The sequence below is a fragment of the Solanum lycopersicum genome, chromosome 7, assembly GCF_036512215.1.
Source record: "Solanum lycopersicum chromosome 7, SLM_r2.1".
Classification (NCBI taxonomy): domain Eukaryota; kingdom Viridiplantae; phylum Streptophyta; class Magnoliopsida; order Solanales; family Solanaceae; genus Solanum; species Solanum lycopersicum.
This window is the reverse complement of record NC_090806.1, coordinates 2,239,092-2,253,528: the sequence shown is the minus strand read 5'-3', so window position 1 is coordinate 2,253,528 and position 14,437 is coordinate 2,239,092. Positions and strand designations below refer to the sequence as shown.

The 14,437-nt window shown below is 36.4% G+C and overlaps 2 protein-coding genes and 1 non-coding gene across 5 annotated transcripts; all 3 read left to right on the top strand.

Annotated features, from left to right (window-relative positions):
• The first annotated feature begins 646 nt into the window (after window positions 1-646).
• On the top strand, window positions 647-6,418 carry EIF(ISO)4G (translation initiation factor eIF(iso)4G). Of its 2 annotated transcripts, none has more exons than XM_010324852.4 (9): window positions 647-1,185; window positions 2,620-2,691; window positions 2,788-2,883; window positions 3,072-3,254; window positions 3,685-3,782; window positions 4,006-4,093; window positions 4,202-4,552; window positions 4,656-4,898; window positions 4,992-6,418. In XM_010324852.4, exons 1-9 carry the CDS (start codon window positions 1,027-1,029, stop codon window positions 6,021-6,023), a joined length of 2,322 nt encoding a protein of 773 aa, XP_010323154.2. In that variant the 5' UTR covers window positions 647-1,026; the 3' UTR covers window positions 6,024-6,418.
• LOC112941913 (small nucleolar RNA snoR103) lies at window positions 2,208-2,312 on the top strand. The gene has a single exon (XR_003247562.2). It is a non-coding gene; the product is annotated as a small nucleolar RNA snoR103 (small nucleolar RNA).
• Window positions 6,419-7,596: 1,178 nt separating the features above from the next.
• On the top strand, window positions 7,597-14,148 carry LOC101247037 (protein MULTIPOLAR SPINDLE 1). Of its 2 annotated transcripts, none has more exons than XM_010324891.4 (11): window positions 7,597-7,867; window positions 7,938-7,995; window positions 8,349-8,495; window positions 8,597-8,656; window positions 8,911-8,996; window positions 9,099-9,153; window positions 9,731-9,844; window positions 10,767-10,959; window positions 12,100-12,170; window positions 12,426-12,641; window positions 14,044-14,148. In XM_010324891.4, the coding sequence occupies exons 1-10, from the start codon at window positions 7,691-7,693 to the stop codon at window positions 12,608-12,610; spliced, it is 1,146 nt and encodes a 381-aa protein (XP_010323193.2). In that variant the 5' UTR covers window positions 7,597-7,690; the 3' UTR covers window positions 12,611-12,641; window positions 14,044-14,148. The 2 variants fall into 2 exon arrangements, with proteins under 2 accessions (XP_010323193.2, XP_004242989.2); XM_004242941.5 differs by having other exon boundaries at window positions 13,596-14,148.
• Window positions 14,149-14,437: the final 289 nt, after the last annotated feature.

Sequence of the window (14,437 nt, the reverse complement as noted above, 5' to 3'; positions counted from 1 at the left end):
AATATTTGTCGAGAACTTAGTTAATGTTAAAAATACAAGTCATTTACATTTTATTTTACATCTATGAAAAAATAAACTTCTTAATTTTATTATATAGTTCTCATCGTTTCGTTAAAACTATTAAAATAATTAATTTTTATCTTCATTAGTTATAATGAAATGTATATATATAACATACAAGTCAAGTATAAGCTTGTTGGGTAGTATAAAGGATTCTTAAAGCTGACCAACATTTGCAAGATAAAGTAAATATTTAATTTTCGATTAGCATAATCTTAACTTATTTGCAGTATGTCAGTTAAACGCTCTCGTCTATAAAATGATGGCGTCTCAATACTTATGTGTCACGTTAGTATTATGTGTCCACGAGCTTAAGTAGAAACGAGTTATAATATTTAATTATCAGTTAAAATTAAATTAAAATATCTAAATATATTATCTCGAAATAAAATTATTTACTTGTTAAATATTTTTTTTTCCAAACTTTTACTTCCCAAAAATATTGTCCTTATAGTGTCATGACATAAATGTGTCAAAAAACTTTCATTGGCCCAAAAGCAAAACATTGAACCATAGCCCAAGGGTAAAATAGTCAAAAGTAACATGTATTTCCTTATAAAAACATCAAATAAATGAATAATTCCTAGTATACAAAAGTAAAAAGAAAAAACATACCAAAAATACCCTCAAACAAATCTTGAAATTCCAAACCTATCCCAAAAAAGGGTTTCCTTTCTCCTCTTCTCTCATAAACGGCTCTCACCTCTCTTCCCTTCATTCCTTCCTAGCAGAGAGAGGAAATACTCTCTCTCTCTCTTAAAAAAATCCTCCCTTTCTCTCTCTAAAAGGTTCACCGCCCCTTTATATATACATAATTCTATCTGGGTATTTTGCTCATTGTGTTAGATACATAGTATTGGTATCTGAGGTTTTCTTGATTTGGGTGTTTTTTTTTGTTGTTGAGAGATTTGGATTGTTTTTTTTGTTCGAATTGATCGGACGGTGGAGAAATTGAGTTAAGGTATTATGCAGGCTGATCAGACGGTGTTAAGTTTGAGACCAGGTGGTGGTAACAGAGGTGGTGGAAGCAGAGTGCTTGGCCCTCGCTTTGAACCTTCCTCGACTAATTCAGATCTCCCTTTGCTTCGTCCACATGGCGGTTCTTCATCTATTTCATCTTTCAAGGTTGAGTTTTTATACCCCTTTTGTTCAGATCTGAGTATTTTTGTTCTATTTGGATGTTTGGCTTTGAATTGGGTGTTTTTAGCTGTTGTTGGTTTCTGTTTTGGTTAATATTGGGTTTGTTAATCTGTTGGAGAGTGTATTGCCAATGTTAATTGTGTGTTTTGTTCTTTTTATGGGTCTAGAAGGTGAGTGTAGATTGAGTTTCTTTGGGTAAATTTTGGATTTTTGATATCTGTTGTTGGTTTGTGTAGCTTGTGTTTAAGTCTTATTGGTAATGTTAGTTGTGTCTATTAGGGGTCTGTTTATTGGAAAAATGAGTAAAGATTGAGTTTTATTGGTTAATCTTTGAGTTTTTTTGATTTGTGGAGCTTGTGTTAAGTCTTATTGGTAATGTTAGTCGTCTCTATTGTGCTGTTAGGGGTCTGTTTATTGGTTACCTATTTGATTTGTTGGTTTATGTAGCTTGTGTTAGGTCTTATTGGCAAGTCTAGTTGTTTCTTTTGTTCTTTTAGGGGTCTGTTTATTGGAAGAATGATTAAAGATTGTCTTTTTGGGTTAATCTTTGTTGTATAATCTGTCACTGGTTTGTTTAGCTTGTGTTATGCCTAATTGCTAATGTTAGTTGTGTCTCTTGTTTTTATGGTTTTTTTGGAAGAATGATTAAAAGTTTGAGTTTTTAGCATCCAAGGCTGTGACCTGGATGTCAATGAAGTGGGTGAGAACCATGAAGTCTCGTGTTCAAATCCCATCCGAGACAAAAAACAGTTAATTTCTTATTTGTCCTAGACTTATAGAGCTGCCTTGTACCTGTTGGTGGGAGGTGGCGTGTATCTCGTGGAATTAGTCGGGTCGCATGCAAGCCGACCTTAATGGGGTTAATTTTTGTTTAAGAAAGTGTAGTTCACCTGGTTCTTTTAAGTTGCAGAATTAGGACTGGCCGGTAGGATAGAAATATCCATACATAAGTATGTATTACTTCTGCCGTTATTTTTGCCTTTTACGTCCTAATTCTTGGCAGCTCACTTAAGGATGTGTTTCTGCTGTAAATATGGACGGAGAACAATTGGTAGGCTTTAGGTGGGCAACCTAGGAGTATTGCGTTGCTCATAAAGATCCTGCTAACATTGAAATTCCCATTAAGTGTTACTTGTTAGAAGAAGTTCCGAGAAGCTATACTGTTCATATGAGCTCGTTATCAGTTGGTTGTACGGTTTTTTCTGATAAAACTGGCACAACTCAGAGAGAGTAGTAAACACTTCTGTAAATTGGATCTTAAAGTAGCTTATTGATGACCAACTCTCTTTATTTGGACATCACAAGTGTGCAATGATGCTTGTCACATTTACTTACTATAATGCCTTTCTTTCAATGTTGAGATTTAATTTAATTAACTCCTTTGTGATATGTGTCTTGACTATCCTTTTGTGTTTGTAGACTGGAGACTCACGTTTTGAGGGCCGTGAGCGTGTTAGGTATACTCGAGATCAGCTGCTGCAACTGAGGGAGGTAAGAGTGCTATTTTAAAGTTTTTGGCTTATGCGTATGTCAACCTTAATTTCTTTCTCCTAATGGTTTTTCATTGGGTTGATTGTTTGTGTCTAGGTGGTTGCCATTTCTGATGATATCCTTCTAATCAAACAAGAAGTTGAATCTGAATTGTTTGGTGAAGATGGCAGTCGAAGCCGTGCAGACACTAATGTGAGTATCTGTTTAGATAGTTGTACTTCCTTCCCCTTTATGATTTTTGTGATGTCAGGAACCCACCTACTCACAACATGACTGCTCCTGCACAAAGGGAACAGAGAGGGAATGCTGTACTTCATAGTTACTTGCACTATGAATTTCTGTTGCCACAAGTTGTCTCATTTATGTGTATGCAGGTGCAGGTCCAATCTCAGACTCGTTATTCTGAGCCAGATTCCCGTGACTGGCGTAGCAAGTCATCACAATTTTCTGCCCCCACAGAGGACAGATCATGGGACGCTCTACGAGAAAACAGAGAATTTGGTGGCCGGCAGGAACAGCTTAATTCACAGTTTGCAAGAACTCAAATATCTCCCAACCGAGGGGTAATTCTTAATCTATTGCCTTGTTTATTATTTCCAGAACATCCAGTATCTATCTTAAGAAACCTCTGCTAGGAAAACAATCTGGCAGTTCTGCTAAGACACCTTTTCAATACATTCTTAAGTCCCCCTGAAAATGCGAGTTGAGAAATGAAGAGAAGCTGTTAAGTTAATCATTATACAATACCTTGCCAAAATTTAGTGGTGGATCAGGAACTCCAGTAATTGGGCTGTAGTAATATAAAATTAGGTCTAAGGGGTTACAGTGATATTGTTTGTTCATTCAATTATGATGACAATTCTGAAAGGCAGCTAGTTTATCAGAGGAAATGTCTACTTTTCTTCACGTAATTTATTTCCATTTTTTCTCTTGTCATATGAAGCTATTTTCAGTTCTTGACCTCAGAAACCTTAATTTTTATCTGTGAATTAGGGAGGACCTGCTCCTACACTTGTCAAAGCTGAGCTACCGTGGTCAGTTCGAAGAGGCAATCTTTCTGACGTAGATCGTGTCTTGAAGACTGTGAAGGGGTAATTTTTCTTAAATGCATAATTGTTGTTTATTACCTCTATCTGTATCCCTTTCCATCTCTTGATTTCCCCTGTTCACTGCTTTATTGTATTCTGTTAGATGTCTGTATATCTACCTACACAATTTAAAACTCCCATTTGATATGTTTTCACTTGCACATGAGACTACTACATATGGCATTAGTTGAACGCATGGATTAATCTTAATCAATATTGATTACAGTATCCTCAACAAGCTGACTCCAGAGAAGTTTGATCTCCTCAAAGGTCAACTGATAGATTCAGGGATAACAAGTGCAGACATCCTAAAGGTCTGTCTTCCTTTCTCTGGCATACCTCCTTTTTAGTTGTGCTTTTCAGTGTTCACCTCACATTTTTCCTTACCTTGGAAATTTAATGTGTTCTATCTTCACTTTCAGGGTGTTATTTCCTTGATATTTGACAAGGCTGTGCTGGAACCAACATTTTGCCCGATGTATGCCCAACTGTGTTCTGATCTCAATGAAAAGCTGCCTCCATTTCCCTCTGATGAACCTGGTGGCAAAGAGATCACATTCAAGCGCATTCTGTTGAATAACTGTCAGGAGGCATTTGAAGGTGCTCACAAACTGCGAGAAGAGGCGAGGCAAATGACAGCCCTTGATCAGGAGTCGGAACGCAAGGACAAAGAAAGGTTGATCAAATTGCGGACTCTTGGCAATATTAAGCTTATTGGTGAGCTTTTGAAGCAAAAGATGGTCCCGGAAAAGATTGTTCACCACATTGTTCAGGTTGGTAATTTTTTCCTTTTGCTCAGGTCTTTTTGTTACATAGTGATGCTGTCTTTAATGCATTAAACTGTACCAATGAATGTATTTGTTCATTTGTTAACAGGAATTATTAGGACAAGATCCCAAAAGCTGTCCAGAAGAAGAGAACGTTGAAGCCATTTGTCAGTTCTTCAACACCATTGGCAAGCAGCTTGATGAGAACCAAAAATCAAGGCGCATCAACGATGTGTACTTTAACCGGTTGAAGGAACTATCAACGAACCCCCAGTTGGCTCCCCGACTGCGGTTTATGGTTCGTAATGTGCTGGACTTACGTTCCAATAGCTGGGTTCCTAGGCGGGAAGAGGTGACACCTTATTCATTCTTTCGATCTTGGATTTGTTGCCTATTCGTTCCCTAGAGTACTCTGATGGTTTAATGTTCTTTCCTTTTTGCACAGGTGAAAGCAAAAACCATCACGGAGATTCATTCTGAAGCAGAAAAGACATTGGGTTTGCGTCCTGGTGCCACTGCAAGCATGAGAAATTCTCGTGGTCCTCCGGCTCAAGGGAGTTTGAGTCCTGGTGGTTTCCCTATCAATCGGCCAGGCACTGGTGGTATGATGCCTGGAATGCCCGGAACTAGGAAGATGCCTGGTACACCTGGGATGGATAATGACAACTGGGAAGTTCCTAGATCCCGCTCTATGCCGAGAGGTAATGGACCACTGGTTCAGGCTGGTGGACGAAGTCAGCCACCATTGGTTGGCAAGTCTCCCGCATTGAACCCAAGACTTCTGCCTCAGGGTAGTGGTGGTTACGTGAGTGGCAGGCCTAGTGCCCTCTTGCAAGGTAGTGGTGCTCCTCCTGCTCGCCCTACGGGCTATGGTTTTGGCATGGACCCTGCAGCACAGGTTAGACCACCAACAACTGTTGTTTCTCCAGTTGTTGCAAAACCCCAGGCTCCTGCTGCAAGTTTGACACCTGATGTACTAAAGAGAAAAACAGCATCTCTTCTTGAGGAATATTTCAGTGTTAGGCTTCTGGAAGAAGCTTTGGAATGTGTTGAGGAGCTCAAGTCCCCAGCCTATCATCCTGAGGTTGTCAAAGAAGCAATATCAATTGGTCTAGACAAAAGCCCACCACGTGTTGAACCAGTTGCACAGCTTCTTGAGCACTTGTTTGTTAAGAAGGTTTTTACCGCCAGGGACTTGGTCACTGGATTCTTGAACTTTTCTTCTCTGCTGGACGACCTTGCCATGGATCTACCAAAAGCACCGGTAAATTTTGGTGACATAATTGCTAGACTAGTTTTGGCTGGAGCTTTTGACTTCAAGGTGGTCAATGAGATCTTGAAGAAGGTAACTGATGATCTATACCAGAAAGAAGTATTCACAGCTACAATGGGATCTATTAGCTCTAGTCCTACAGGCCAAGCAGTGTTGGATTCTCAATCGTCCGATGTTGAGGCATGCAAAGCTCTCTTTCAATAAAAAGCTCGATCAACTCTTTGAGAAGATCGATTCTCTGTAACCTCAGTAGATGGAATGTACCCAAAACTCACTTTTCAGCATTTCTTGTTGATGTCCAATGGAGTGAAGAGCAACTGAACCGCAGGTTGGTCGAGAGCAGGTTAATTTTTAAGTGAGTTGTATTTTTTTTTTTCCCCCAAGGTAGTAGTATGTTGAAAGAAAGATTTTGCCTTTTGAGGATGGTCAATTGTGTACTTGATATTTGCTCTAGGCAAAGAGGCCCTCATTTTGTATTTCATTAGTTATTTGTTTATCTCCTCTCTTTTTGACTATAGATGGATTAAAAGTTTTGTCAAATCTGTTGAGTTTATACTTCCAACTCCTTGAGCCTTTTATATACCATTTTTGAAGGAAAATTCAGACACAATTTAAGTTTTTATCTTCTGCTGGTGCTGTTTTGTTTTTGTATATGTATAAATTTGCTATGTTTTTTGTTTTGTCTTTTGAGAAGTATGTTGTCACTCAAAAGGGTTCTTCAAGTTGTGCTCCATCTTTACTTCCATCAGTATTCTATACACTCGAAATCAACCTCTCTATCTCGTGGTATACCACCCTCTTCTTATCTCGTAGGATTTCACTGAGTTTTTGGTGTGTAAGCTTACACTCAAAAGTCTTTTTTGGAGCTCTTACTTGATTGATTCTGCTCTATTTGATATATCGTTTGTTTATTCCATTGTAGTTAGCCAAACTCTCTATCTTGCGGTACACCTCTCTCTTCCTACCTCATTAAATTTCACTGAGGTTCTTAGGTGTGTAAGCTCACACTCAAAAGTCTTTTGGAGCTATTACTTGACTGATTCTGTTCTATTTGATATATCGTAATTTTATTCCATCGTAGTTAGCCATGCTCTATTTGATATTTTGTTTATTCCATCGTAGTTAGCCAAACTCTCTATCTCGCGGTACACCACCCTCTTCCTGCCTCGTAGGATTTCACTGAGTTTTTAGGTGTTAGCTCACACTCAAAAGTCCTTTGGGGCTATTACTTGACTGATTTCGCTCTATTTGATATATCGTAAGTTTATTCCATCGTAGTTAGCCAAAGGAGATTCATAAGAAGGATCAAGTTGTCCTTCTTGTGCTCCTTTAATATGAGTACAATTTAATGTCGATAACCAAATAATGCATTAGTTATCAAGTATCATTATCTCCTATATGATTGACCAACACCTATATTTATATATAATATTATAATTTTCAACTCGTTCAACTAAATACTTGTATTATTTTTGTATGTTAAAATTTATGCTGGAATTATTTTCTCAAATAGAGCCACCATATTTAACAATCGAAGCGCATAAATAAATACTCCAATTATTGTATCATATCCGTTTTACTTAAGACACTATTGCTTCAGTTACTTTTACTAGAGAAATATGATCAGTTTAACTATTTTGTGCGTGAATAACGATCATATGTACTTGAAATTTAGTCATTTTTAAATTTTTACATTTTTTCAAAATGAATTAAACGTTCTAAAATGAATAGAATTTAAATTTCGTTTAAATATGATCTATGAAAATATTGAACTATTATGTAACTAAGCAAACGTATTATACTAAAAAGACTTTTTAGTACAAAACCCAAAAACTCACGCGAGTCCCGCCATTAACCACAGTGTGAGAGAAATGGAGATTTTGAGAGAGCAACCGAAGAGCCACTCCGATGAATCGTTCAAACTCGCCATCGCAATGGCACTCGTCCGATCAAAGCTTCTTCACAAACCTCCGGCAGCAACACCGGCTCCGCCTTCTTCCTGCCCGCCTCTTTCTCATTCCGATGATGCTGTTAAATGGAAACGAAAAGTTCGATCAATTTCCTTTAATTCCTTCGTTTTCCTATTTCTATTATCAGTTAGTTAACTTTCATTTTTAGGCAAAAGAGCGGAAACGAGAAATTCTCAGGCTCAAGGAGGATCTCAAAGTAGCCGAAGGTTAGTATTTAAAATTCTCGTTATAGTTTAAGCTAGATTTTTTAAGTTTATTGCTATTTTAAAGGCTTAAATTGAAATTTATGATGATCACCCGCAATTTCCTTAGGATCTGTTATTATGTGATCCAATTCGATTGGAAAATAACAATGTGTAGTTATGACCATTTAGGTTTTACATTTTTGATCATCTTGCTATGTATAGTAATCAAAATTGAATGATAAGAAGGGTAAACTGAGGATTTTTTGTTATGTGTTGTTTGATTTTGATTTACTAATGTGTTGTTTGTATAGGTAGATTCATATTGATCGGCTATTTTTTTTGATTATTTTTACTTTTTTTTCCCCTGGAGTAAGATGGTTCACAGTGTGATATATTTCCAAAAAATGCATCATGCAAGTGTTATTTCTTTGATAAGTTGGGATTATTGAGTCCTAAGAAAATTGGAGCTGGTTCTGACCAACGGTTCAGTGATGTGTTGCGGAGAAGATTTCTTAGACAAGGTTTGGCATTTTTTTGAATGCTGTTGTATTTATTGGTCTAAAGTTGTCAATTCGTCCTTCATATACATTAGCTGTATTCATTTACTTGTATATTTTTCCAGTGAGGATTAAGGAGAGAAAGAGGAGAAGGCCAGATGATTCTTTGCTTCACCGAATTTCAGGTGAAAGTTCAGTTAGAGATCTTCTTATGGATCTAATTTTGTCTTTACTTTTGGTGGTTAACTTGCAAAGTCTCATGATTGTTAAAAGTTACATTGAGTTGAGATCTTATCATACCTTAGCCATGCTCTCATTTACTATGTATGCTGTAATTTGATCTCTGGAAAAAACTAGGTCCTGTTTGGCATTTGTCTGAACATGAATTTTCAGCTATAGATGCGAAGTATGAAGATTATGTCTTTTTCTTAAATGGCAGATTGTGACAATGAAAATAATATTGAGCAACTGAGCGCTTCAGTTGATTTTCTTTTGGAACTTTGTGACACTATTTCTCTTCACAGTGTATGTTGTTTCTATTAACCCAAGCTAGTGATGCTTTGTCTTATGTTATGAATATGATTTCCATGTATCTTCTCACTTGCTATTGTTCTAAATATGTAACAGTTGGAGGAGGGTAATTTTAAGAACTGGTGCCACCAAGCTGTGGACTTTATTATTGGTAATGAAACAATATTTTCATTTCCTTTGCCTTCCTGTGTACAGTTTTTTCATAAGCAACATCTGGAAATTTTAAACTTGAATTCCTGATATGCTTTTTTATTTGTAATATGCCAACGATTAATCATATCACAGATGAACTGTTATTTTCTAATCTTTAGTGTCGAGGATTGTGATACAAGCTGTATTCAAGGGGTTAGTAAGTGCATGTATTATCTGTTCTGAAACTTAAATGAAAAAAGGATTGTCTACTGAAGCTTCATTCTGGATTTGAGTGTTCATGGAAAGATTGCTCCAAAGGACTTCACTTTGAGAACCATCTTCATGGTTCGTACTGCTATTTTGAATGAAGCTTTCTAATTTTTACTTGAAAATGCAAAAGGTTCACCATTTAGCCTTCTTTGTCAACACCTTGTATGCAAGTACTGAACCATTTCACTGCATAGAATGCCTTAATTTTTGAGATTTCAGTTGTATATTAAGGTAGCAAGCACCAGATGGGTTCATCGATTACTATCTAGTCTTTTTTCCCTAATGACTTCCAAAGTCAGCAGCATTCTTATTTTTCCACTTCTAAGGTACACTGGCTACAATGTCACCAACCGAAAGGAATAGAGAACCCGTGGAAGGCATTATCAACAGTTTAATCATGCGTTTATTGAGAAGAATGTGCAGTGCTTTGCAAGGAGATGGTAACTATGTGCTCTTGTTTTTATTCATACTAGGTTTTCTAAGACTATCTTCAACTTGGCAGATTACGGAAGTATATATTACATACCTTTAGTAATGGTAGTATAAGCATGTTAATCAGTTACACTGCTTAATGTTGTATGCGGAGAACTTGTCAATCCTTGCGTGCATGTAGGCTGTAGAAGTAGATGTAGTGTTTAGATTGAGGAAGAGAAAATAGCTTCTTGATGTAATGTGGACCAATTAGGTCTTCATTTCTATGGACTTCCATGACGGTTATGAGTCAGAGAAATCAGACTTGAAATGTAAACATTCTCAGCAGAAAGGGATGTTCTTGATTGAGCTCCGAGATTCTGGCAGCAGGCACTAAAAATATTTCGGTAGACATGTACCTATATATGCATGTACAGAACTAAGAAATAGTTGCAGCATGATACTGACAAAAGTCTTTGGTTTGGTACGTATTTAATGGAAACAAGTTAATTTTCATATAATGAGTGGATGTTTGGTTTATTATACTCCGGTCTTCCCATTTATGGATCATTATTGGATAGGATCTAAGTTAAACATGTTAATTCGACTTGCAATTATAAATAGTACCAATAAAATAGTAAAGTAATGCTCAAATCGTTAAACAAATCTGAATTCTTAAATTTATGGAAGTTGTATAAAAGATATTATTGGTAGAACGGTGTAGAAAGTTTTTGGATATGTCAAAAATAAATATAGTATCACCAATTTGGATGGAGGCAAGCAATATTTGTGATAAAACTATCTGCTTACTGTAGAAAGACACCTTGATAATTTTCCAGCAGAAAAAAAAGAGATTGTTTTTCACACAACTATTAAATTCCTCGATGTAACTTACTTAAATTTCCTTCTGCATAGCTTCTTAACTCTTGATTCCATAATGATATGTTTCAGAATCTCATCACTTTGACACTGCTGTTCAGTTCTATGTTCAACATTTGATGCGTAAGGTCGGAAATGAGGCTTTTGTCGGCCAGCGTATAATATTTGCAGTTTCACAAAGAATATCTGCAATGGCAGAAAGTTTGCTTTTCATGGATCCATTTGATGATGCCTTTCCAAGTATGCATAACTCTATGTACATGATGTAAGTCCCACCAGCTTGTTTATAGTTTCTCATCTTTATCTAAATTAATTATTCTTTTATGCTTCTTTTTGTATTTGTTTTTAACTTTCTTATCACATAATAGAGGGCCACAGAAGGGGAAGGGAAGGGAGAAGGGGGCAATGGGAGTCAAACCCATACATGTTGTGTGGGAGATTCCCACTGGCCACTGATACCTCTAGGATATAACTCTGGCTTCTTCCTTCACTTGCTGAAATCTGTTTCTTTGCTGGTTATAAGGGATGTACATTATTTTGCACTCCATCTATGATATCACATTTTCCTTTCTGGTCATTGACATCTTTCAATATACTATTTTTGTTTTTATTTTCTGTATTTAGTTTGGAGGTTTGAAAAGAACACTGTAATTTTTATATTTGTTCTAGACCACTTATCCCTCCAGACTTACTTAACTTGAAGGTGTTTTTAGGCTGTGGATTTAGAATTTTTCTCCTTTGTATTTGGAGTTCCTACGGGGACTTCGACATTTGCTTCGAGTTGGTTATTTCGTTCCTTCTATTGTCAAATCAGCTAAAATAAAGTTTAAAATGGTTGAATATCTGTACACGGTATACTTATTTATTCTTTCTAGTGTTCTCAAGTCGAGTGATTGCTACTGTATTGTGTGATCATCTTGACAATCTTATTTATTGTAAATGGTTGTTTAAGCTGCAGGATTACTTGGTATTGCCCCCCTTTTTTGTGTATACTATTCATTGCTTAGAACACTGGAATTATTAAGTGATCAGAGGTGCCCTGGCTATGCAGCTTGTCAGTCTCTCCTAATTGTAAAGGCTGTGCCTGCTTCAGATCCAAAATATGTTCCGTTTTTTACATTAACGAAGTACTGTATTCTGTCTGAATTGCTAGATTAGTTAGTTAAATTGGGGATGTCCATTCACCTCAAAATTTATCATAACAATTATGTTTAAACTTGACATTTGGAACCATAGCTTAAGCTTGCTAGATTTTCTGTTTGTAAGGGGCTGTTGGAATAATTTGGCATACAGTTTACTGCCTTGTATTTGCTCTTTTCTGCATCCATACTTCACTTTATATTTCCATGATTTTCTTGAAACTGTAACAGCAAATGAGATTAAAATTATACTTTCTTAATTGCAGGATTCAGCTTATTGAATTTCTGGTTTCAGATTATTTGTTAATCTGGTCAAACACAGGGGATTTTGACTTGAGTGAGCTTCTTTTGATCACTTGATCTTTATAATCTATTTCCACTCCTCCCCTGGGGTCCGAGTTAGTTCTGCCTCTGGCAGAGTAAAATTCAAATCTCTAGGCTATAGGCCCTAAACATACTGCATGTAAGATATGCCTACAAGGATAATTAGCAGGCTCCCACAATAACCTATCTGGTGAAGTTTATATTTAATACTGTTAATGATGGAAATGAATCTGACATATATATCCATACGTTTGTATTTACTCTGTAGGGATTTTTGAGGAATGGGTTGTATCAATCCTCCACGGAAGAAAAGCGTTGGAACTACTAGAAAACAGGAATTCTCTTTATGTATTGTACATAGATCGCGTAATCGGAGTTGTGGCCAAGCAAGTGAGACAGTTGTCATTTCTGCAAAAGCTTAGCCCACAGATTCTTGAGAACTTGTTTAGCTAAGCACTGGCATGCAGCTTTTTCCTTGTGAACTGTAAGTAACTTGCTTTCAACCCAAATCTTCTTTTCTTGTGCATAGAAAATTCAGGTGTGTCGTAGAAAATGCTTTGTTATTAAAAGTCAAGAGTTCTTAATTAATTAATTAATTCCCAGAGCATCAAAGATCAAAGTTCTTTTAAAGTGAAAGATGCTCTTCAAATGTGAAAAGATGAAACATGTAAATGGTGAAATCCACCTATTGAACAAAATCTACATGACATTAGCACAGCATCATGTGTCGAAAGTTAGAAAAATATCCCACATCTCTTTTTGTTGAACCAGATTCCTGGTTGAAATTTGTTCCACCAAATTGTCGGCTTAAATAAATCTTTGACTTCCCGTGGCATCACTATTTTTCATATTCCTTATCGTCGTAGTTAAGATCTTGCATAAATGAGGTTGTTGGACGGCTTGACTTCTAGCTCTTCGTAGTTAATTCCAGACATGTTCTTTTCTCATCTTCTTCACTTTTCTTTGTGATATTGAGTGTGGTGGGAATCTGAATCAGATCAGTTTACTTATAAACAAAGAATTCCTATTCTAGTACTATCCATTGTCTTTTCCATCTTTAGAGTTGTTCCTTGTCCCCACCATGTTCATCTTTCAAACTACATCTGAAGGGTGATTACTCAGCCCTTGAAACTTTTTTTTCCCTTTAGGATGGATTACTTATACGAAAAAGTTCGTTTTATATTTGAAAGATGCAAAAAAGGTGTATTGTATTGGATACACTTCTGCCTTTTGCTAGATATATAGTTTCCTTCCCGACTTCCATCTAACCAAACTTGCTCCCAGCTACTACATTGTATATCATCTCTCTATCTAATTCTTGCTTAGTAGACATGATTCAAGCCAAAACCATACTGGTTCTCTCATTATTAGCAACTCTTTTATCATCCCAATACTGCAAAACCTCAGCTTCTACTGATATTCCGCCATCCACTTTCAGGCCTCCAAGCCAAACTCTGCCACTGCAGGAGGGGCAAATGTGTTGCCCAAAAACTGAAGATATTAACGTCCAGATTAAAAGAAGAGCACGAATCGTTCCTATTACTCCAAATGTGAGTTCTCGTCAAAGATCAAGATCATCATTGGCTATGGGAAAACAAATATCTTCATTGCAAGTGTATTCACCTCTGTTTTATCTCCTTTCGTTTAGTTTCTTCTTGCTCTAGTAGCCATGCTAGAGCAGAAATATGGTGAAGGCCAACTTGCTTGACGACATAATCTTGGTTTCATTTTGCTTCTCCCGGTCATCCGTCTTGTGCTATCTTTTAACTTGTTAGGACTATATAATGTTGAGTTCTTTCTACTGTATCCTCCAAAAATATCTACTAGTGTATCTTAGGCCTTGAGCTTGAATGGATTTGCTTAGCTATCCTTCTTTTGTGCTTTAGGACAAAGTGGCTTTATATTCAAAGGCATCGATGGAAATATTGCTTTTGACGTGTAAGTTGTAATACATGTTGCAATTTCTCTCTTTTTAATTAGCAAATGGTATTGCCTCTGCTTATAGGCAAATATGCTATTATTAAATAGTGTAGCTGTATTATTGGAATAAAAATTATGATTTGAAACTTTGGTTTGAAGTTGATCTGTAATGACCTTTTATAATTTGAATAGAAGAAAATTGACTTTTTTTTTTCATATTCCTTAGGTGTTAAAAAAATCTAATCTCTTCAGTTTTGGAATACAAAAAATTTGAAATCTATGAGCCAACGGGGAAAAGGCGAAAAGAATGAGAATCAAAAGTTTATACTCTATGATTTTTTATAATATCAAATGCTGATT

What these genes read in the sequence shown, in the direction of transcription:
- LOC101247037 (XM_010324891.4), top strand. Translation starts at nt 7,691, where the DNA reads ATGGAGATTTTGAGAGAGCAACCGAAGAGCCACTCCGATGAATCGTTC. An exon ending in AGCTGTGGACTTTATTATTG is followed by an intron (nt 9,154 to 9,730) that starts GTAATGAAACAA and finishes TCCACTTCTAAG; the next exon opens with GTACACTGGCTACAATGTCA. An exon ending in CATAACTCTATGTACATGAT is followed by an intron (nt 10,960 to 12,099) that starts GTAAGTCCCACC and finishes TCTTAATTGCAG; the next exon opens with GATTCAGCTTATTGAATTTC.